Source organism: Mycteria americana, chromosome 7 (genome assembly GCF_035582795.1).
Source record: "Mycteria americana isolate JAX WOST 10 ecotype Jacksonville Zoo and Gardens chromosome 7, USCA_MyAme_1.0, whole genome shotgun sequence".
Lineage (NCBI taxonomy): Eukaryota > Metazoa > Chordata > Aves > Ciconiiformes > Ciconiidae > Mycteria > Mycteria americana.
The window spans coordinates 48,238,785-48,260,942 of NC_134371.1; the positions used below are offsets into that span (position 1 = coordinate 48,238,785).

At 36.9% G+C, this 22,158-nt stretch overlaps 1 protein-coding gene across 7 annotated transcripts in view; it reads right to left on the reverse strand.

Annotated features, from left to right (window-relative positions):
- LOC142412658 (putative oxidoreductase ZK1290.5) overlaps positions 1-22,155 on the reverse strand; it is a 51,133-nt gene extending 28,978 nt beyond the window's left edge. For 6 of the 7 annotated variants that reach the window (XM_075508246.1, XM_075508247.1, XM_075508240.1 and 3 more), the window contains exons 1-2: positions 22,032-22,155; positions 5,930-6,178 (exon numbers count right to left, since the gene is read on the reverse strand). In XM_075508246.1, coding sequence (XP_075364361.1) covers positions 5,930-6,178; positions 22,032-22,116 — 334 coding nt within the window. In that variant the 5' untranslated portion in view covers positions 22,117-22,155. Of the gene's footprint in view, positions 1-5,929; positions 6,179-21,360; positions 21,491-22,031 lie in introns of those variants that run through there. The other variant, XM_075508245.1, reaches the window with a different exon arrangement.
- Positions 22,156-22,158: the final 3 nt, after the last annotated feature.

Sequence of the window (22,158 nt, forward strand, 5' to 3'; positions counted from 1 at the left end):
AAGTTGCTCATTCTTTGCCCTTATATACATAAAATCCACTCCCAATTTAGAAAAGAGTAAATAAGCCACATGCAGTCTTCTTCATCACTGACCTGCCAATAATTACTTCTTCTCTAATTGCTCTGAAGAAAGAAGTTGTATTTATTAAGAATAAATACCAATATATGGTACTGGAAAAAATACCAATTTTTGTGACATTTAAGTGAAAACTAATATTGGGATATTGATTAAAGCATTTGGTAAGATGATGTTCAAAACTCAGGGCTACTCTAATTCTGTTGCCAGTAAAGTCTCTTTTAAAATTTCCACTGATTTATAGTAGATGCAATCCCAAGGATTAGTATTAGGAATTGCTAATATCAAGTGTTCATTTTGATCCAAACTTATATATGCCATTGGCGGTACTTACTGCATAGAGACTGCTATGTTTTAATTTAAATTTTTTTGCTTGGATAAAGCAAATGTCATATATAAGTAGGTGTAAGTTACTAGCATCTGATGCCTACCTCACATAAAAATGGAAGAATTACACATCTTTAGTTGCTGCTTGTTATGTTCTCCAGATCAGACTAGTAAGAACTGCTTAACTATGCAGAAACATGTTGTATAGCACCAATAATTAACTTCAGTACAATTTCACCAAAAGCTACTTTTCCAACTTTCCAACTGAATATTCAGTTAGACATCACAGTTTGCAAATGTTCACAGAAATAGCTACACCATGGATTTCCACATACAAAGATGGTTTGTACTCAGCCCAAGAAATTGAAGCATTCTCAGAAGAATGACTTTTAAGAGATTTGATAAATATCCAAGGCCAGAGATCCTTCAGTTAAAAAAATGCAGTACATCACCCTTCCCTGTATTAGTGTCTGAGACCTCTTCAATGCAAACATGATTAGCTGTTGGTCCTTTATTTTAGAAAGGTGATGTTATCAGCTATGTGATGTCCATATCATCCTATTATGTTTATTTTAATTTAGGCTTTTTGTTGAAATAAAAATTACTTCACAGTTAGAAATATACACATTTAGGGCTAGAAAGCATCTACTAGATCACAAAGCGCAGTCCCCCTGACTGCAAGAAGCGTTCGCAAAAGATGTGGGGCAAAGGTACCTTATCTGAGACAGAGTAGAACAGTCTTTCTGCCAGTCATGCACGAACCACCCCAGCACAGCTAGAAGCAGAAGGAATACAATGTACCTTGCAATGAGCGATGGAGCTGCCACTCTATTTAAATAAACTAAGCATAGTTCATTTGAAATTAGGATCTGCTTACTTCTACTGCATCTGTTAGAAAACTTTCCATAATACCTGTAGGCCCATAAAAACAGTAAACACCTCACAAACCAAGGTCTACGATTTCATCTTCATTTGTACACACATTCACACCTACACCCACACACTTTCTTTTGCTTAAAAGATTTCCCCTCCTGGGGGATTACACAAACACACACACTCTTATTTTGGAGGCAAGAAATTAATTTTAAATTATTTATCAAAATAGCTTAAGGTTCCAGTAATCAAGAAATGTGTAACACTATCACTGGAGGTTTTTAAGAACAGACTATCTGTTCTTAAATGTTGAGAGCAATGTGGTTGTGCCTTTTAGTGTGGGATAGACTAATCAATACTTCGAGATGTCTTCCAACTGGATTTTTTTTTTTTTTAATAATTTTAACTCAAAATAAAAACCCTCAATGATTCACAGTATCAGGATACACTTGAGAAAGAAGATAAAGACCCAAACATTCACAATCAAATTTTGTATTTACCAGCTTTTTACAGCATCCTTTACAGACAATCGAGCTGTAGTGGTGTAGTTGTAAGCGAGGACCTGAAGTTCATTCAAATGTCAAAACACAGTGCTGCAGGAAAACTAAAATTAACATGTGAACTGCTTTCACACAGACATTTAAAATAGAGTGGCTTATTACTTCTTAGTGGTTGCAGCACCTACAATCAACACAGTTCCTCTTAACTCAAAAGTACAGGGACATTTTACACATTTAAAAGCCAACAGCATGTTGTCTTGGAAATAAAAGTTTGCAATTCTATCCAAATTCCTAATACAATATTAAAAAAATAGGTCAAAACCCAGTATAACAAACCTAGTTTTGAAGAACAAGCCCTGGCTTATATCAAACCTAGAAGCAGAAGTATATTTTTTTCAGTGTTTAGCACAGTTATCTTAATGCAATGATTGTGTTTTCCCTGCTTTTCTCAATTGTCACTGCACTTTGTATGTACGTGATGTATTTTTCTCTCCCGCCCAATCTTTTTTGTTGTTGTTTTTTATTCTATAGGAACAAGGATCAGTGTGAAGCAACCTCCAAAGTGTTCTGAATTCATACATAAACTGAACTGGGTGTATTATCATAATTCGTGTGATTCATCTATTGCACTGAATATGCTGATAGAACATTTGTCCAACTCCAGCTGGGGATTTGCAATAGGTTAAATTTGCCTGAACGTGACAGACTCTGAACAGTCAAAAGGAAAATAAAATTGTTTATGAATTCAGTAACCCACAAATCACATTCAAGAAGTTACTTCAGAGTTTTGATCCAAATCCCAAGGAATGTACTCTGCTACTGCCAAACCTGTAAGATTTGCTGCCATTTCATATTGGTTTACTGTGACTGCTAGTTGAGGACCACATTTAGAAAATGCAAGGAGCAGAATATCTGTTACAACCACTGCCCACAGATAATACAAATTTCCAGCTTCTCATGGATATATAATCTACTGATTCAAATAAAAATCCTGGAACACTGCTCTCCTAATACCATTTGCCGAAAAAGTGTTTATCGATAAGGTTTCAGAACAGTATTTTACATGGAACACTTTTTCTCTTAAAAAGCTGCAACTGCTTTCAGCAGTTCATCTGTTTCAACAGCTGGCATTCTATATACTGCTAATGCACAGATTTATCAATTCCTGTTAGATTTCCCAAGTCTCTAATTCAGTCTGCACGGATGGACTGTGGAGCCCATAAGGATCCTCAAGAAAATTAACAGGACCCTTGTTGGAACAAAGAGCTTAGCTGCTCATTTAGCTGCCAGGGCTCCTACAGCTTTTTCTTTTTACTGTCTTCTGATGACTAACTTTCCCTCCAACATAAAGGTCTAACATCACAGATATATAATTTAGGACCTTTCAATTTTCTATATGAACCATGTGTCTTATGGAAATGCTGTGAACCACCACATATTTGGTTAATATCATATAATGAAATCAGGAAATTCTGATTTAGGTACATTTCATGTACCCTTATTTCACAGAAAAAACTGCCAGCTTTAACACATGCTTGTAAATAAAGAATTTACTTTCCTCAATAAGCTTGGACACAAATTGCCCCGTTATTACCAGATCTTTTCTTGTCATGAATTTCATGTTCCCTCCATGGTATAGACTGGCCAGTGGAAAAGGGACATAAAATGCAGGTATGAATGAAAACAAACCTAGGATATCTAAGCTTAGTTCTACAAGCTTATAACCATATTTTCAAACCTATCTTCTGCATTCCAGTTACTTTTGTTAGACTTGTGATAACCCTGAAAATTTCCATCAAAAAGCTCTTACCCTAAGCATTCTTGAAACAGTTGAAAAGTTCATGTTTCAAGACATTGCCACTTTTTGCTCAAAAATCCTTCCAATAGCACCTTCCAGCTAGGTGCTTTCAGACACGAGGTATAGGACTCCCTAAGTACGATGCTTTCTATGAACACCATGAAACACACCATGTATTGTACCTCCTCTAAGGGTCTACTTCACCAGCATATATAGCACTAAACATAGAACTCAACCTTACCTCTTTCACATGAGTGCAGATCATACTGTGTTTAACAAAAATGGTCTGGGGAGTTGATCCAACAGAGATTAAACTCAAGTAGCCAAAACCGTTACTACATTTGCCATCCCATCCTTCTTGCAGAGGTCACCATCCTCATTGACATATTAGCAAATTGCATGTGAAGTATTTCCTAAACCATCACAGTTTACAAATTGTCAAGTTAAAGCAAACTGAAGCCAGCATTGATTTAGGTCACTATGTCAGACTAAGTAGTGGTTCAGGAAGAGCTTTATAAATTTTTCAGACATCTCCACATCAGTGGAAGAAAGGTAAGGAAGGAGGGAAGACGGGTGAGGGTATTTAAAAAAAAAAAAAAAAAAGAGCAGGGGGGGAATCTGGTATGGAAGCAAACTGCACAGGCAGTTGTAATACTCCTTAATTTGTCTTACTAATATAAGCAAAAGAAATCTCAGAGCTGAACATAGCTGACAAACTGAAGTTCTGTTTATGCCAGTCCAAGGATTCACTCACATGGTGACAGTATTTGTGCATTTCTTGCTCTCAGATTTTTTTTTCCTTGTTTCATGTATTTCTGCTTAGCAGCAATATGCAAACTGAGTATTGGTGTGAGGACCTGCTTTAATTAGTCTACTACCTGAGAAAATAAAAGCAAATTACAGTACTAAAAGGAATCACTGAAAATGATTTCCTGGAAGTGAGTCAAGGTTTCCTCTCATCAACATTCAGCACCAGTACCATAGCAAGCAGAAGAAAAAAGAAAGCAAATACAAAACATAACAAGCAGAAAGCAGAGAGGAGGAAACATTTAACTTAGAGGAGAAAGTCAGGGCTTGAAACTTTGTTTATGAATGTCTCCTTGCAGTGACCTGTATTTGCAAGGGACAGACAAAAAGAGATTTTAATTCATTTTGCATTATTCTGTACCTGTGCAGGAAGTTAAGGGATACATTTCCATAGGGAATGGAGCCAAAGATGTGCATGCAAATATCTCAGTCTTTAACAGATACAGGTTTTTTTCCCCCTTCATCTTGCAATGTACTCAAGCAAAAAAGCCAGCGAATACAAAAAAAGCCAGCTGCCATTAATAAATGCCATTAATTCTGCGAAATCTGTACTTCACAAAAGCTGTTCACTTCCTCATTAAAGTTTATTTACTGGTAACAGGGACAGGGTGAGGAAAGAAAAGCAAAATGAGGGTTTTCAGGACACTGACAGATAATGTCTGATGGTTAGGTCAATTATTTCTTATCAGCAAAAACACTATCTCTACCAGTGTCATTATTTTAGATTATTACTTTAAATTCATCTTCCTCTACCTCCACTTTCTTTTCATTGCTCCAGCTAGGGAAGAAGCAGCAAAAGCATTTTTTAAAAAATATCATGTTTATTTTTATCAGGTACCTCCTCTCCTATGACCTGTTGCAAAGAATTGGCATCATTATTGCAGCTGTTTGCCTGTCTAACAAGGGAGTAACAATATCACCTCTTTGACTACAAGAAGTTTATAATGAGGGTAAGTCTAAAAGTGCCTAAGTATAATTCAGTGTTAGTTAGATTTAGTCTTCTAAAGACTTGTAGATACTTCTAACATTTTCCCCAATGAATATTGCATCAGACAGACCAAACCAAAGGGCAGCTATTCAGAATTTTTAAAAGTGAATAGACCTACAAGATAAGTTTTAGAAAGGACTCCCATTCCTTTAGATTCAACAGACCACACAAGAAATTAGGCATTTTTGTCACCCTGTTATGTTACCAATAAATTATTGTAAAGTTTATGAATCCTTGTTTCATAGGTTTCAGGTGTTTTTAGCAAAACATATAAGACTCATGTAGTGGATCCTCAAATCAACTTAACAATGAAACATACCTTTACAATACCTTGATCTGTTTTAAAACATTTGCAACAAGGAAAAATTCTGTGCTCTCAATTATATGCATATGAGCTTCTTGGAGAATAAACAGAACAAGAAATCTGCAAATGTGTAAATAAAGGCAGAATTTGGTTTCTGTGATCTATCTGTACTACATCATTTTTTTCAGGAATTCATTCATCTTTGCAAATACCCACATGGAAGGTGCAATAAGTGAGATATATGTAAAGATTCGTACCAAGATATTCAACACCAAGTCTTTCACATGACTCCAAGCAGGCTTTTTTTGTGTTTTCATAGCCATAATCACTATGCCATAGTTTGGTAGTTATCCAGAGGTCCTCCCGCTTCACACCACTCTCTTTGATGGCTTTTTGGAGGAGAGATTCACAGCCATATCTTTTTGCTGTGTCAAGATGACGAATGCCACATTTTTGTAATGCATGGACCACAGCATCATGGGAATAGCCACCTTGATGGGAAGTACCTGAACAAACAAAATCAGAAGTGAATTGTCAGCAGTGAATTATGAGGGACATATTTTATCATTCTTTTTAATTTTTGTTTTCATTTTTATATATATTGTCACAGAACCTTCTTACTGAATTTTCATTTCCTAATACTAAAGAAATGGGAACTGACAGATGTCTAGGCTGGGAAAATACATAAAGTGCTATAATGTTGACACTGATCAGAAATAACTCCACCGAAATCAAATATCAACAGCATTTAACTGTAAAGAAGTGATTTCAGTAGTCAGGCTGAAAACCATCAAAGAGAAAACACATACTTTATGGAAAGTTAGTATATGGCACTTAATTTTCATATAGGAGCACAACATCTACAGATGAAAACATTAACAACAAGAAATAAAATAACTTAAAAAGCAATTTACTTTGCAGAAAGCATATCCTGAAACCTTTACTCTGTTGAACTCCTGGTAGCTTCAAGTTATGACTGCATTGTACAACCCCAGAGCGGGCTATACCACAGGTGCAATTCACATAATGTCAAGCTCAGCAGTAACCAAAACAATGGAATCCTACACAAGAGTTACAGAATAGGCATACAGGGAGTTTCGGTAACAAAGTACTGAACTCTCATTGTGTAGGTATTCACTGGATGTGTATTTTGTATGTCAAGGGGACGGAAGGAGGAGGAGACTCAGCAGGAAAAGCAACCAGCAGGAGGACTGTCAGATAAAGAAATGGTTGAGAGCAAGGAGGATGATGTTTCTACTTACCCTTTCCTGTTAGTTGCTTTTCCTGCCATGAGCCCCTCACCCATTCACCCTCACTCACACACTTCCCACAAAGAGTATTTTCTACAGTTTGTTGGAGGAAATAGTCAGTTCCAGTCAGCTACCAAAGCCACCTTCCAATTAGTACTTAAAGGCCCTAGTGCTATAAATAATAGTCGGCATGCAAATGGCTGTGTCACCAACTTCAGAAGGGCCCTGTGCAGTCGTGACAGTTGACAGCAACAGGGTCTTCAGCCACTCCTGAATCTAAATAAAGGACTCCAGGTCAAATAATATAAAGTGAAATTTGCATCTGCTGTTAATTTTCTCTTTCCCTCCAAACGTAGTATTTATTTGTACATTAAACACTATCTGCATGTTATGAAATGAAAAAAATGTATACGGCCACCCAGACTGTCAGAAAAAGGAAACAAATGAAAACACGCACAGTTACCTTAGACTCATCCTTAGAGCCTCCCATACCTGAACTGGAGAGAGAACGCCCATGGGAGTCTGCATGACTCTCTCACACACGTCATAACAACACATGCAAGAACAAGAACTTACAAAAAGTCCTACTTGCATGTAAGGCAAGCCAGGTTCTCCTAAATGCTTATCATTTTTGTTCATTCCTAATCTTAGAAGGAAAGCCAATGATACCTCTGTAGTCTTGCTCAACACTTCAAGTCATTTAAAATAAAATATAATATGGTCTGATATCACGGACGTACATCTGAGGATCATGACATTCTGCTGATCACAATGGGACAATCCCCACTTTATGTTCACGACCTACAAAATGTGGAGTATTAAATTCTTTATTTACCTTCATGGATTTTAGAGTGATGAAATTATAATACTATATTCCTACAACTTGGACATGTGTATCGTAAGTATTTTACCTTCCAAATGTAAACTAAGTTTTAATGTTTTAAAAGAAAAAACTTTAAAACTTTTTTTCTCCATAGCGACTGATTATGATTAATAACTGGCTTAATTTCAAGTCATCTAGAAATAACGTCCCTATAACTTGTTTACATCAGTCAAGCTAGATCAACTCACATTTTCAAATCAAAATCTTCATGAATGCTTTAAGAATTTTATATGAATGCAAGGTCACTACATTGCAACTATGGGCAAAGAACATATATGCAATTATTACATTATTCAGAATAAGGAATTTTATTAAAGAATTATATAACTAGCATAGAAAAATTACTACACTTTTTCATAACAATCCCTTCACTTTTAATAAGCTGGTATTGGTGCCAAACAAATGAGGTTGTAACTATTGTGTCTGTTTCTGGCTGAATGGACACTTCTAAGCACAGAATGAATGGAGTTCATTTAGAGGTCTTGCAAATGGACTCGGACTCTTTTCATGCATAACGGATTTCAGTAAGAACATTTAGGACAAACAACTTTTTTTAAATTTAACCCTTTAAAGTGAAAGGGAGAGAGTGGGAAAGAAGGAAAATTCAGAATAATTTTGTTATTGTTCCCCATTCAGTGATGGCACGCATACTTGTTTCATGGGAAATAGAGACCAAGATCAGTCTGGAGGAAATTATCTCAATTTCTATGCCTAAAAATGAATTAGAACAGTCCTGATGCACTAAATAATAATTAAAAGAAAAGCTTAATTATTTAATATTACCACTTTGCAAGCCAACTTAATCATGAACAACAGGTTTCTAAGTTAATTATGCTACTAACATAACAGCTTCTAGACTTTAGAAATCAGTTTTCTTGTGTTTACTCATGTGATTAAATGTTACAATTCATAGATGTAGAAGGGTGACAAAAGAAGGTGAAGTGACTTAAATTTCTATTTTTTTTTAACAGTTTAAATCCAGATTTAACATTATTTGAACACATTAACATTCTTACATGTTTGGGATTACCTTTTGTTCACAGAGATGTAATTCACCCTGTACATGTATATTTAAAGACAAAATCCAATCTCACATTTAAGACTAATATGAACTCGGACCCATTCCATCCTCTTACTATTTCTAAAAATACTGAATTAATATATTTTTATTCTAGAATTCTCTGATAAAAACAGGAATTTTTTAAATAAAGTCAAATATACATAAGTCTGGAAAAAAAAATCCCTGTTTTTTAGCTAGTATTTTAACTTTTTTCCTAGGGTAACAGCACTGTTCCCTCACTGACTGAACTATCCCAAATTTGACAGATGAAGATGTCTGAGATATTACATTCCTACAGATTTTGTGAAAATTGGTGGTTTGGAGGGGCAAGGATACTGCAGTGGAAATATGGGTAGGTCGAAGGACACAAATCCATTCAAAACTAGGCTTAATTAGTTATGTTGTTGTTTTCGTCATGATGACTCATCACTTTCTTGATATGCTGAAGAACACAGCTATCAAAACTGGGATGAGAAACATGCTCTGGCAATCCATAAAAAGTTTCAAAAATTATTAGGAAGGTAGAATCCTGTTCACAGTGCTGTTGCTACAGGGGGGGGAAGAAAAAAAAAAAAACAAACCCCAAACAAAAAACCCCAAACCAGCAAATCCGCCCCCCCCCCCAAAAGACAAAATCAATAACACTCCCTCAATCCCCACCCCCACCCCAAACCCCACAACAAAATGTAAAACAACTAACAAACCAAAACGCCACCCCACCCCCAGTTTTATGCACCATCTCAGCTGACTCTCAGCCTCATTAAACTTTCTGTTCTCCTTCACGGAAGCTGTAGAACTCCAGAAATCCAAAGCACTAACAGCTTTTCAAAAGAGAATCAGGACCTACTTTCTCTCCCTGCTTTCTCCCTCCCTTTGTGGAGAAGTGTGTCTTCAAGTATTATTTCTCTGAATATACAAAAATGTTCTGTGATATGAATAACTTTGGCTACTTGAAATCAATGGAATAACTTACATTAGAAGAGTTCCTGTTAGTGAAGCCGCAGCCAGGATATTTAGAGATCATATCACAGATTAATTATCTTATGACATCAGTACTCAGTACTAAATTAAAACATTTGACAACCAAAACACCTACAAAAATGCCCATTCCTTTGCTGATTTTTTTATCTCCAGGTAATCACTTGAGAAAAGAACTCTGAAAAGCAAAATCTCAAACATCCTTTTATCAATGTTTACATACTCATTGTATATATATATATGGTATTGTACACCATAATAGGCTTGAAATACCTTGTCCTATTGCTTTTATTTCTATTATTTCAACATTATGGCCACATAATGCATCTTATGAATACATTGAAGTTTTTGGTGTCAATACAGTTTGATTTCACTAATTATCTTATGAGCAAATTTGATGAAACATAAAACGTTGCCTACACATACAGCAAATGAACATATAACACATTTCAAGGTTTATTGCTAATGCATTCACAAAACCACATGCCTCTTCTATAGAATGGCTCAAGGATAAGCAATCCTTACTTACTGTCCTTGCTTACTGTCTTACCTCCTCCTCCACCATTCATATGATCCTCTGACAAGCTGATTCAGATTGTTAAATGGCCAAAAAAGTGTATCGTTTTAGAATTATTCATGAACCTGAATTACTCCCCAGAGGGGAAAAAACCACTAAATTTCAGGCAAGGGATGTGGCAAGAAAAGTTCCCCCTTTAGCAGCAACAGTTAAATAATTTGATATATTCAGTGTTTTTATTAAAATCAAAAGAAAAAGAAAAATCACAGTTGTGTTCAAGCCAACAACCAAATGATCAGAAAGACCTTCTCCAACTTGTCTCCTGGAGTCTTTCTTTCCATTATGTTCCCCAACACTGTCCCTAGAGCTGCTCTCAGACAACCAGATAACGTCACACTAACTTTCTGTAACCACAGCACTAGAACTCAAGTGTTCTTACTGCTGTATTTTGGCATAGTTTTTACTTAACAGGGTCAGTTACTCTGAAAATCATATTTAGCATCACATGACAAAGTATTCACGCCATCCTCTCTCCTTTTGTAGAGTGTAGGGCTTTCCTCTGCAGCAGGTGAAAACAAAGTCGAGGTTGTTATGAAGCTATTATATTCTACAGCTTTTATAAGGCGACTACAGAGTACTTCCAGTTATGGGATCCAAATTTAGTCACAATCAGTTTTATAAAATAACTTGCACATTTTACTCAGAGTCTAGATGCCACTAAGAGTGGCACCTAATATATATATAATGGAGCAGCTGCCCTTGCAGGAATGGAACCTATAGAGATTATGGGTTTCTAGAAGAACTGGTAGGACAATGTCAATGATAACTGAAAGGCAGTGAGCAGACTTGTATTATATAACCAATGCTTTGGTCAGAACTAAAGCAGCACACAGGTTTATCAAACTCAGTCATTTAAGGCCATCAAAGCTGTATAAAAGTTACAGAACCAACTGCATTTTGTGAGGCTACAACACAAAAATGTCAGTGCAGTGCTGTAACACCAATAAACAGGTGCCAATAGAAGTTGTTGTGTACAAACATGGTGCAACATGAGCTACAGTAGTTGAAGTATGGGCATGAATTTGCTTCTGCAAACCTCAAACGACAGTGAGGATGACCCTGCCAGCACTGGAGTAAGGCAAGTACTTCCATACTGTAACAACATACTGGTATAAGAAGATTCACCAGAGAATTCCTGATAGAGGTCTTGGTTGCATTTACACACAGTTTATGGCATTACAGCTGTACTGTATGGATGTGGTATTTTCACATTTCTAAATAATATCACCAAGCTAATGAAACATTGTTAATAGAACTGGCCTATGTAAAGTCTAGAAATTACACCACAAAGTTTCTCTTGCCTCTGTAAAAGCTATCTGGATTATGGATATTACTTTTTTTTTAATGTAAGTTTTACTTTGGTAATATTTATCTTTTTTTTTTCTGAATATGATCCATTGCTTAGTGCAAAGGGGTCACTCTGGGACTGTTTCTCTCCTGTGTGACTTGGTTAGAATAAGCTCATAGAATTCAATAACATGAGGAAGAAAACGCAGCAAGCGTGATTTTCAACTCTGCAATTCTACTCAGGCAACTCTACACAGGCACCAGGGAACAGAATGGAGGAATATGGCCTTGCCACAATGCAAAAGGGTAGGAGAGCGCCATTACATGTTTATTATGTATCCAGGGAAAGGGAAGCCAGAATTGCTAGTTTTCTCTCTTCTCGAGAGGAAGGAAGAAATGGCAATGAGCCACTGTTGACAGAAGCACTCTATTCCCTCCATCCCAAAGAGGCTCTGACTGTAAAAGATATTCAGATTATCTACTGTAAAATGACCGTACATTTCTGACCACTGACCTGCCATTTATCTAGTCAGAACTTTAGAAAAGGAGGTATAAAAGCAACTTCTCAGAATGTGTCTCACAACAAACCCAGAAAGTCTGCAAGTAGCATTTATCACCAGTGGGATGCTATGGCTGTGATATGGCACCAATTCACTAATGTATTTCTGGCAGCAAAAATACACTATCACTCAAAAAATGAAAATATTTTTTCTGTAGCAGTAAAGAGCTTTCCACTGGAAAGTGCCAGCTATTTAAATTATTCAGCTGTTGTATACAAATATTTTTATCATGCACAACTTCTCAAATTTATAGGGAAGGACAACTCTGGAAAGTAATCTATACATTTGAAAGGCAATTATGAATGTGTAATCCATGTAGAAATTTCATAAGCAGAGCAGCAGCACACATTTATTTAAATGCCTTTACAGACAGACTGCCAAATCTTGAAGCCTTTTCTTTCGCTCCACACTTTCCCACCACTGTGAGAACTATTTCTCATTAACAACCAAATTGGTTTCAGATGCTCTGCTATAAGATGTTACCTTAGAAACCATTTGGTAAAAGACTGTGGCTTCCTTCCATACAAATCTCAAGCAGTGAAAAGGCAGATTTTCTGGCATAAATCAAATCCAATTTCTAGGGTTCACTAAGCCTTTTCTCCTCAGAATAATGTTTTGTGACTAGATCTTAGCAGTTAATAGTGCACGAAGAATTGCTGGTGTGAACCAGTTTTAAATGATTTTCATTCTATTGCCTTTGTTAACTGAATTGAAATTACTTCCAGTACTTATCATACCTTGATAGAACTTTTAACTTCATAACTAATAAGGATATGTACTATATAGAGTGAATAAATACCCTGAATAAAAATATTAATGTTATTTTCCTCCCCTTTAATACATCTCCTTAAACTACTCTATCTGATAAAGATTACATTAATTGATTAACAACATTAAACATTTGGAAATACTTCACAATAAATGAGACAGACCTGTGACAATTTTTTCCTCCTCCAAGCAACTTCCACAAAAAAGAACGATCAAAAGGAAAAAAAAAAAAAGCCCATACTCTGTACGTAAGTAGGACATTATCATAATCATTCCTGCTGTGAAAGTTTCACTTTAAAGTTACATAAATCATTTACAATTAAGCATAATCAACATACAATTAAGTAGAGGGATAGTAATTTTAAAATGTGTAGTGACTATGAGACCAATAATTCAAAAACACTTAGAATATTGTAAAGATAATATTATAGAAAAAATTAGAGAACTGCTATTTATAGTGACTTGTAGCTTACAAGATGAAAATATGTGTACAATAACTCATCATTATAAGATCCTAATGCAAGATGACGACTAGTTTTTGACAGCGCCCTTCATACCTACCAGACTACTTACAGAATAAGTGCAATTGTGAATCATTACAAGATCCTGCTCCTGCAATATCATGTGACACTGCAAGGTCTGAGACTTGCAGTGTCCCACTGCTAAATAATTGCATTCATGAGTTCGAAGGACAGTGGCAACCCAGCTATCCATAGTGCAAACTAAAAGTGATCAATAAAGAATGTTTCTGATCAAATGGGTTTCCCCCCCCCCACACATCATCTAAGAATTAAAAATGTATTTTCTCAAGGTTTCCAAGACAAACAACATTTCTTGTAGCCCCTCCTCTCACATTGCACATTCAACCTTAGAATAGTATGTATTAGAATGCAAAGCACTTCCATTCAGGCGTTGAGCCTGGGGAACAGAGCTTACAGTTATGAAACTGATGTAAAGCCACAAAGATGGCTTTCCCCTTTCTCTCCCCTCTTCCCTCGTAACAAGGATTTTGTATCACTCTCTGTGCTGGAGGTACTTGGCATAAACATTAGAAGAACTGAAGAAAGTTTAGGAATCAGCATCTTCCTCTTCCCCATTTGGAGGCATGAGGAACTACTGCAGTTTAGGTTACAGCAGCATGTGACATCACTATTCAATGCTGCCAAAACTATGCTAGGGAGGTCTGGCAAAGAAAAGAGGTATGATGACTAAAATCTGCTACATGAAGGTTGAAAGATAAAAGTCAGCTTTCTTTTTTTCCCCCGCAAAGTTTGGTATAATTTTTCTACATTACAGGATCATGGTGAAAGACAAAAGTTAAATACACCAGAGCTTGCTGCTCTGTTAATTTCAAACTGGTGACAAATAATTTGTTTATCTAGTGGGCAATTAAGTTTCCAACACTTAAAAGTATTAAGGGCATCAGCACATTTAAAAGCATACACATAAAGTGCCTCTGCTTATACTGATAAAGGCTTTAATTATTAAACAGTGATAGAAACCTAAATTTGTTTTTTATTACTTAGACTTAGTGATGGACATTTAAAATTCAATATCACATCAGCAACAGTGTGATTACCAAAAAGAATCCAGCATGAGAAAGGAAGCTACCTTTCTGCTATTAAATCACAGTTCATATGTCAAAATATAAATAGGGTAAAATCCTCAGCAAAATTTTAAAAAGCTGACCTCATAGATTTGTAGGTGCACAAAGAGAACAAAGAAGCAACTTCCCCCAGAAAAAGAAATTATTTCTGTACTGTGTAAACTCTGAAATAAGCAAAAATTGGCCCAGCATTTTGCCCCAGATGCATTTACTAGTACCCTTTAAAACAACATTTGTATAGCATTCAGTCTTTTTTAAAGAATAAAACACCACCAGACTGGAAACAGGTGAAGTGAGAAGAAAGCAAGGAAGGTAGGAGCTCAGCAGGTTTAGTCAGGTTAGGAGAGGATACTGCTTCGTTCCACTGTCTACAAATACACAGCTGCCTAGAATATGGCCACATTTTGTACATGAGAGAAGTGAAATATCTGGAGGCCCTCAAAGCTCAAGTACAACTTCTCAAGGTCAGATCTACTGAAACTGTGGATGAATTGAGACAGAAAGATTTATAGATGTGGCATTTTGTTCATCACAAGAGGCTATTAAGGAAACTTGGTAACCATGGGTGAGAAGCAAAGTCCTGACAGAGTTAAAAAAAAAAAAAGCGCGAGACATAAAACAAAGGGAAGAAATAAACAGCCAGTTCTTATTACAGGATAAGATTAATAGGGGGGAATGCCATAGGTCTTGGTATCAGGACCGCTGTTCCATAAATTTCCTTAAGAACTGAAGCCATGAAGAAACAAGAGGCATGAATAAAAAAAAAAGGCAGTAACAGTGGAGAATGACAAAAAGCGAAGGCTTGATTCTGCTGCCATTGAATTGAAAAGCAAAATCTCATTTGATTCCAATCCCAGCAGAAGCGGGTCTTTTTTGACCACAGCTAAGTTTAAGAATGAATACGAGCAACTCTAGGATTAATAATTAAGAAGTAGGTAACTGGATTAGTAATACATAATGGAAGGAAATGTTAAAATATTTCCACTCAGCATTAAGATTCAAGTTATATGCAGCATTTTGATGAAAAAAACCCCAACACAACCTAATGTAATGAAAGTGGAGTAATCTGATTCCATGTTTTTCTCCAGAAAAATCCCACTTGTTGTGAAAAGAACTGGGAACAATATAAGAACTCTTGTACGGCTGCAATGCAAATGAGGCATTGTCTTAAACAATGCAATCAGCGAAGTCAGGAAAAACTTACTTTTACAATTTATTTACTTAGATAAAGTTACAGCTGAATATCAGAAATCTTATCTATGGAACACCCTGAAACGAGGACAGGAGAGATTTTAATGGTTTCCCTTGAGTATGGAGGGATTCTATGTGTGTGTCTCTGTGTATTATTTTACCATGTTAGTAGTGCAACATACTGACAAATGCAGTAAAAATGCAACTTAAGCAAGTTAGTAGTGCTGTAAGTTAACTGACACCATATTATTTGTTGGGATTGGTTTTTACTCCTACCAGGTTTTGTCTATTTGACTAGCAGCTGTTCAGAGCAATACCTGTCTGCTTTCCCAGTTACAGTGCCTAGCATAATGGCACTGTCCATTCTTGAATGATCTTCCGTAAAGAACATCATTACTAATAATAAAATACTCACTGTGTGTGACACGGGTAAGGCACGACTATAAAGACTTGATTATTTTGGTTAGTAATTGCCTGTCCTGAAGCCCCTTCCCAAACAAGCGTGCAATTAATTTTATCCTTTAATAGGAGGGGATCATTAGAGAACTTTTTATCTCATCAAGTTGTTATTAATTCTAGCTACCCTAAGGATTACATAGAAAGCAACTTTACAAGAAAACTTTCTATGAATTTTTGGTATCACCAGCACATCTTGTCAGGAAATCACATGCTATTTGATCAACCCCCCCCGAATTTAATTATTACTGTCCCTAAAAAAACCCCCAAACAAACAAAAAAAACCCACAAAACCCCCTCTTCTAATGGGACTATAACTACCATATCAAAGGGATGAAGACAGTTTCACTAGAGAGAGCCAGAACAAGCCTTAAGAGATGTCTATAATTGGTGTTTTGGGGACCTTTTGTAATAAGGCTTTTTTTTTTTTAATAGAATAAAGCGTTCAGTGAAATGTATTGGTAAAGTTCACGAACAAATCAAATACTTTTTACCACTAAGAGACTTCAACAAGTTTTGCTCCTACCACAACGCCTTCCAACAAAGAGCAATGCCATGCTGAATTCAACCATTCAGCACATGACCTTGAAAAAGCTTCCTAATATTTCACTTACAGGAAGAAAAGCCCTTGTGCTACCAAATTATATCCAAATGCTTTAGAGGGTAGCATTTTTACCCCTCAGACTTATTAAAAAAAAAAAAGTGTCAGCTTTCTAAGCAGGGGCTTCCTACTGAACAGAAGTAAGCACGAACAGTACAAACTGCATTTTTCTTCCAAAGCCTGAAGAGGATGATATTGTGTGCATCACTTTGACATGTGATCCATTTTTGAGCACATTGCTTTAGATAAGCACCAAGTCTCCTGTAGTTAAATTAATACAATGTAAGAATATGTAATTCTCTACTATAGTACAAAGACGCACGAAGTATGTGATTCTCGGATACATGTAGCTCCTATGAAAAAGTGTAACTACACCAACTCCAAAACAGTGTCATTTTGTATCAGTTATTTGTCCTGTATTTCTAAAACACTAATAAAATAAGTCTTGCAAATATGGAAAGAAATTAAAGCTATCTTATTAGCAAGACAGCAAATGCATCCATCTTCTACAGCAATCTAAAGCCATTATAAGGTAATGTACTCTCTGGGGCATAGCTTTACACCTGTATCAAGTATTAGGGCCAAAATGTCAATTCATTTCAGACTTAAGCCTGCTCTAGTTGAAAGCAGCCTTTGTAATGAAAATTATCATTGACCGTAAACATGCCTGACCCTCTGCATACGAATAATATTGGCCAACACAATTGTTAGAACCAAACCATAAGGAATAAAAAGTTATCAACAATTTTTATAATCATACAATAAACAAGATGTAGGTTATTTTTATTTGTTAACTAAAACTTTAGCTATACAGCATGTTTCTAACACAAAGGTGGGCTGCCTTATAATAATTGGTAGGTGTCTCAGGAAAGTCAAGTTGTTTTACCATTGCTAGTAGACTTGTCTTTCTGCTGGACACAAGACAGCTACAATACAGTATGAATATGCATGTAAGTAAATACAGAATTTTGGATGTACAGAATTTGGCATGTTATTCCAAGTAACCTTTCAGACTGATCATAAATTTTGCAGACAACATAGCCTTCTCTGGTGTCCAAATCCATGTTTCTCGCTAGAGATTTTACTGGAAATGGATCCTCCTCACCAAGAACAGTTTGTGTAAGCGAGCGCAGAGCATCAGACAGAGAATGGTAACCTAATGAAAGACCACTTAACTTCCTCCCTTCCCGTCTCCCCTTTTGCATCAAACCTCAACCAACTTGTTCAACTTCTCCTATACAAATTTGGAATCCAAAGCAGCTGTGATACAGAAACCCATTAAAAAAAAGAAAACCCAGTTAAAAAACCACCACCACAACACCTTTTGACAACTGAAGCTTGAACAGAAAGATCAGCTATTTTTGACAGAATGCTATCCTAGGCTGCTGTTGCACTCTCTCTCCAGTAACTCGTTCTGTCTGAGAAACACGTTACGCCTCCTTCTCCACCTCTCAGCTGCTACGAAAGGGGTTTCATCACTTGGAAGTAACTTGCATATCTATCTCATCTGCCTTCCAGTTGACATGACTGGATAGTTGCAACCATTTTAACACAGCATGTTTATCTCTCTGAAGCTTTTAGGAAGATTATCTAGCAACAGAGGCAACATGCATATCTGTCCTCTCAAAGATGACTTTTCATAGATAACAATTATGTCTGCGTGTTTAGAAGGATAAGAAATAACAAAAAAACAATCAAATCTTAAATCCTGCAGAAAATGGCCTTGCAGAAAACATGTCCTCATTGATGAAAATTCTCCTCTACTTTACAGCTAAGCAAATTTTTTGCGCTGCAAACAGTAGTTAATGCAGTAAGGCTGTAACAAAAATAAGCCATTAATTTGCAAAAGAGTAGTTAAGTGGGAACACCTACCATAAATAAAGATCCCATTGTGTTAGGCTGCATATCATGGTATTTATAGCTTGACCACAAATGCAAGTGTGGTGAGTCTTGAGCTTCCCCACCACAGAGGCTTCTTTTCTTAAATCCGCAGTGTTTTGCGCCATACATCAAGGATTTCTTAAAATTATCTGACTGGTTCCTATCTATTACAAGATCCTGAAAAAAGCTGCAGAATGTATAAGCAATATGTCAAGTGTTAGTCTAGCAAGACAAGAACAGGTGAGTGAAGTCAAAGAACTAAATCCTTCTGTCCATGACACCACTGTAAGTCAAGAGAAGCTCCTTGAAAGCCATACCTGACAGAAGTTACTGGGCCAGAAAATTTCAAATTAATTCTCTTGATCTTCTATGTTGCTATCCATTTACTGTGGTTTGAGTTCAGGCTTGACAATCAACTCTACTCAGTACTTACTAATATAACAAAAGGACAGCAAGCAGCATGCTATTTGGTAGAGAGTACAAAGGAGTTTTTCTGCCTGTTTACTTTCTAGTCAGCTTATTCTTCCAATCACCTAAGAAATATATTGCAATCTCCAATTAAAAAAAAAAAAAAGGTGGTTCTGCAGATGGTCTGAAATACAGTTCAGCATATACTGAAACAATGGACATAAGACAACTGAGTCCATTCTCTAAAAAAGACTATTTACATTTTTTTAATTTTTGTAAAAAAATCTCCAAGTGAACTAAATTGGCAAAAAGTGTTACAGGTTAAAACAAACAAACACCCCCCGACCCCCCTACCCCAAAAAAACAGCAAAGGGAAAAAAAAACATTAATTATGAACAACATAGGCCCTTTTGCTCATTATATAGGGACTGTGTAAGGGACAGCTGCATCAAATTTTCTTAAGGTTAATAGATACTAAAATAACAAATTCATACATTGGGCATACACATACCACATTTTTAGGAACATGTGTATGCACATAAATATATGGTAAAAGCAGTTATCAACATTTTGTAGACTTTTAAATTCTTTTTTTTTTTTTTTTTAAAAATCTTTTGGCTGATGATGCTGAGTTGCTATGACTTTTTAACTAATAGGTGCAGCTCAAATGACTTTGGGTACTCGGAAACAAGCATTACAAGCTCTATCTATTCACTTAGTGTTTCTGGATGAAAAAACAGCCCTATTAAAATCAAAGGCCACCTCCTATTGACTTAAGTGGCTTAATACGCTCTAAAACCCACAGTGCCAATTTTGCCCTCCTTTATACTAATGAAAATCCTAAATAATTGCTCTGAAGTCGGTACACACTCACAGGATAAAGATGAAAAGAGGAAGAAGGTAAATTTATTTTATAGCTTAGTTTGATACTTTTGTCACCGATTAACTCGTGTCACAGACAAACAACATAAGTGCCTTTGATTTGTATGTTTATGTAAAATAATGGAAAATCTGAGATATTGAATCAATCCACAATAAAATTGCATCATGACAGACTGATTGGGAAGGGTATTCATGTTTTAGAACACGTTATGAACGACAGAGGCTTCTGGAAAGACTATTAAGAAGAGACATAAAGAGATGCTCAAATACAGTGCCAAAAGAATCGGAGGCTTTAATCACGAGACAAATTAACTCTTTACTTTTACAAGAAATAAAAACTATTCAATGTCAACTATATACAAAGACAACTGTTCAAAAAACCCCAGAAAAATGTGGTCAAGCCTGCAATGGTCATCGGTATGCGTATGGTAGGTGTTTGCCTCTTTGTGGCACACCCTCCAGGCACTCTTTGCTATATCTCCTGTTTTGGGAAAGTTAATGGTCTCTTTATCTGTTTTTCGTCCAGCATGGACAGTGCTCTAACACCACAGAATTACTGTATTAACCCTCCTCTACTCACATGGTCCTGTACTGCCTTGGAAGAACAGCCTTTAATCATTTAATAGTTTGGCTCTTTTGAACCATTAGCAAACCCACCAACTTGATGGATTTGGAATTCAGAATAGTATAAACCCGATATTCCTATGTACAACTAAAAGGCGTATTCTGCTGCAAGCCAAGCTTGGGTTTATACCATCTACAGTTCAATAAAAGAGAAAATCCTTTTCCCCTTTTCTGAAACAGCTGAGGGAAAATAAATTCTTCACTTGCCTGGGGGGGGAATCCTTCTTTCAAATTTCACAGACAATTTCATGCCTGAGTTCTCACTGCAGGAGTGTGTTCTGGTGAGCCTGTAGTCTTGTTTTGCTAGGACTGCATGCAATAGCTTTCCTGAACTACCACTAGCATTAACTCAGGCAACTAACATGGTCTTATAAGGACCTGTAATTTTTTCCCCATATTCACATTTTAGAAAATGAATTCTTTAAGAGTTTAACCAATTCTATTGCAGAACTTCTCACTGCATAATTGATAATAAAATTAAATGTAAATCATAAAAAAGTTAATTTGCCTTTGCATTTTTGTCTTTTCAGGCAGATTTTTTTTCTCCTAGAAATATATTAAAAATGTCATGCAGATTGGTATGAGCAACAGCTGAAAACATGTGTTCGTTAAAGTTCAATATAGTGTCACCAAATCTTGGTTTTCAAAAAAGAAAAAAAGAAAGTAAGTCACACACCAGATTCTGATGCACTGCCAGTGTTAAACAGCATTTGGATTCTTTCAATACACACATAGGCCATGTGTTCCTGCAACCACAAGGCTCAAAGTTCACACAGGCCTTCTGACTCTAACACAAAGCTGAGATTCCTACACAGGCTTTCAACTGCAACAGGTGCTGCTGACAAAAAGAACTTCCAGTAAGATGAATTCAGGCTTGAAAGTCTACTTTAAAGAACAGTCTGCTCCCAAGCCCCATAAAAAAAAAAAAAAACCAAAACACCAAACCACCGAATAATACCTTGGGGGAAGTGGGAGGAGAGACTTGTACTCCCAAGCAGAAAAGCACCTGTTCTCCAGCTTGCCTTGCTGCAGGGCAGCAGGAGGAGCCCCAGAAGGTCCCGTTTAACAGGACCACGGAGATTCACCCAATAATAAATAAGGCTTTGGAGGAGCGCAAGGACTTCCTAGCTCAGCGCAGGCAGCCTCATAGGAGGCTCAAGCCCAGCCTTCCCTGAGGCGAGCCCGGATGTGGGCCAACAGTAGAGCCAAACCCCGACGAGCCGGCCTAGCCTGGCCTGGCCTGGCCGCGAGCCCCCACCATCTCACAACGCCTCTCAGACGGAGGCGTCTCCGGCGCAAGTTTCGGACAGGCCCGCTGCCGGCTCCGCCGCAAGGCGCGGCACTTACCGAGCCCCAGCACCGGGATACTCCGGCCATTAGCGAGCGGCAGCGCGGGACAACCACGCGCCCCTCCCCCCCCTGCCGCGGCCATACTTAACGGCTGCGGCCCGCGCGCTCCCCGCCGCGGGAGACT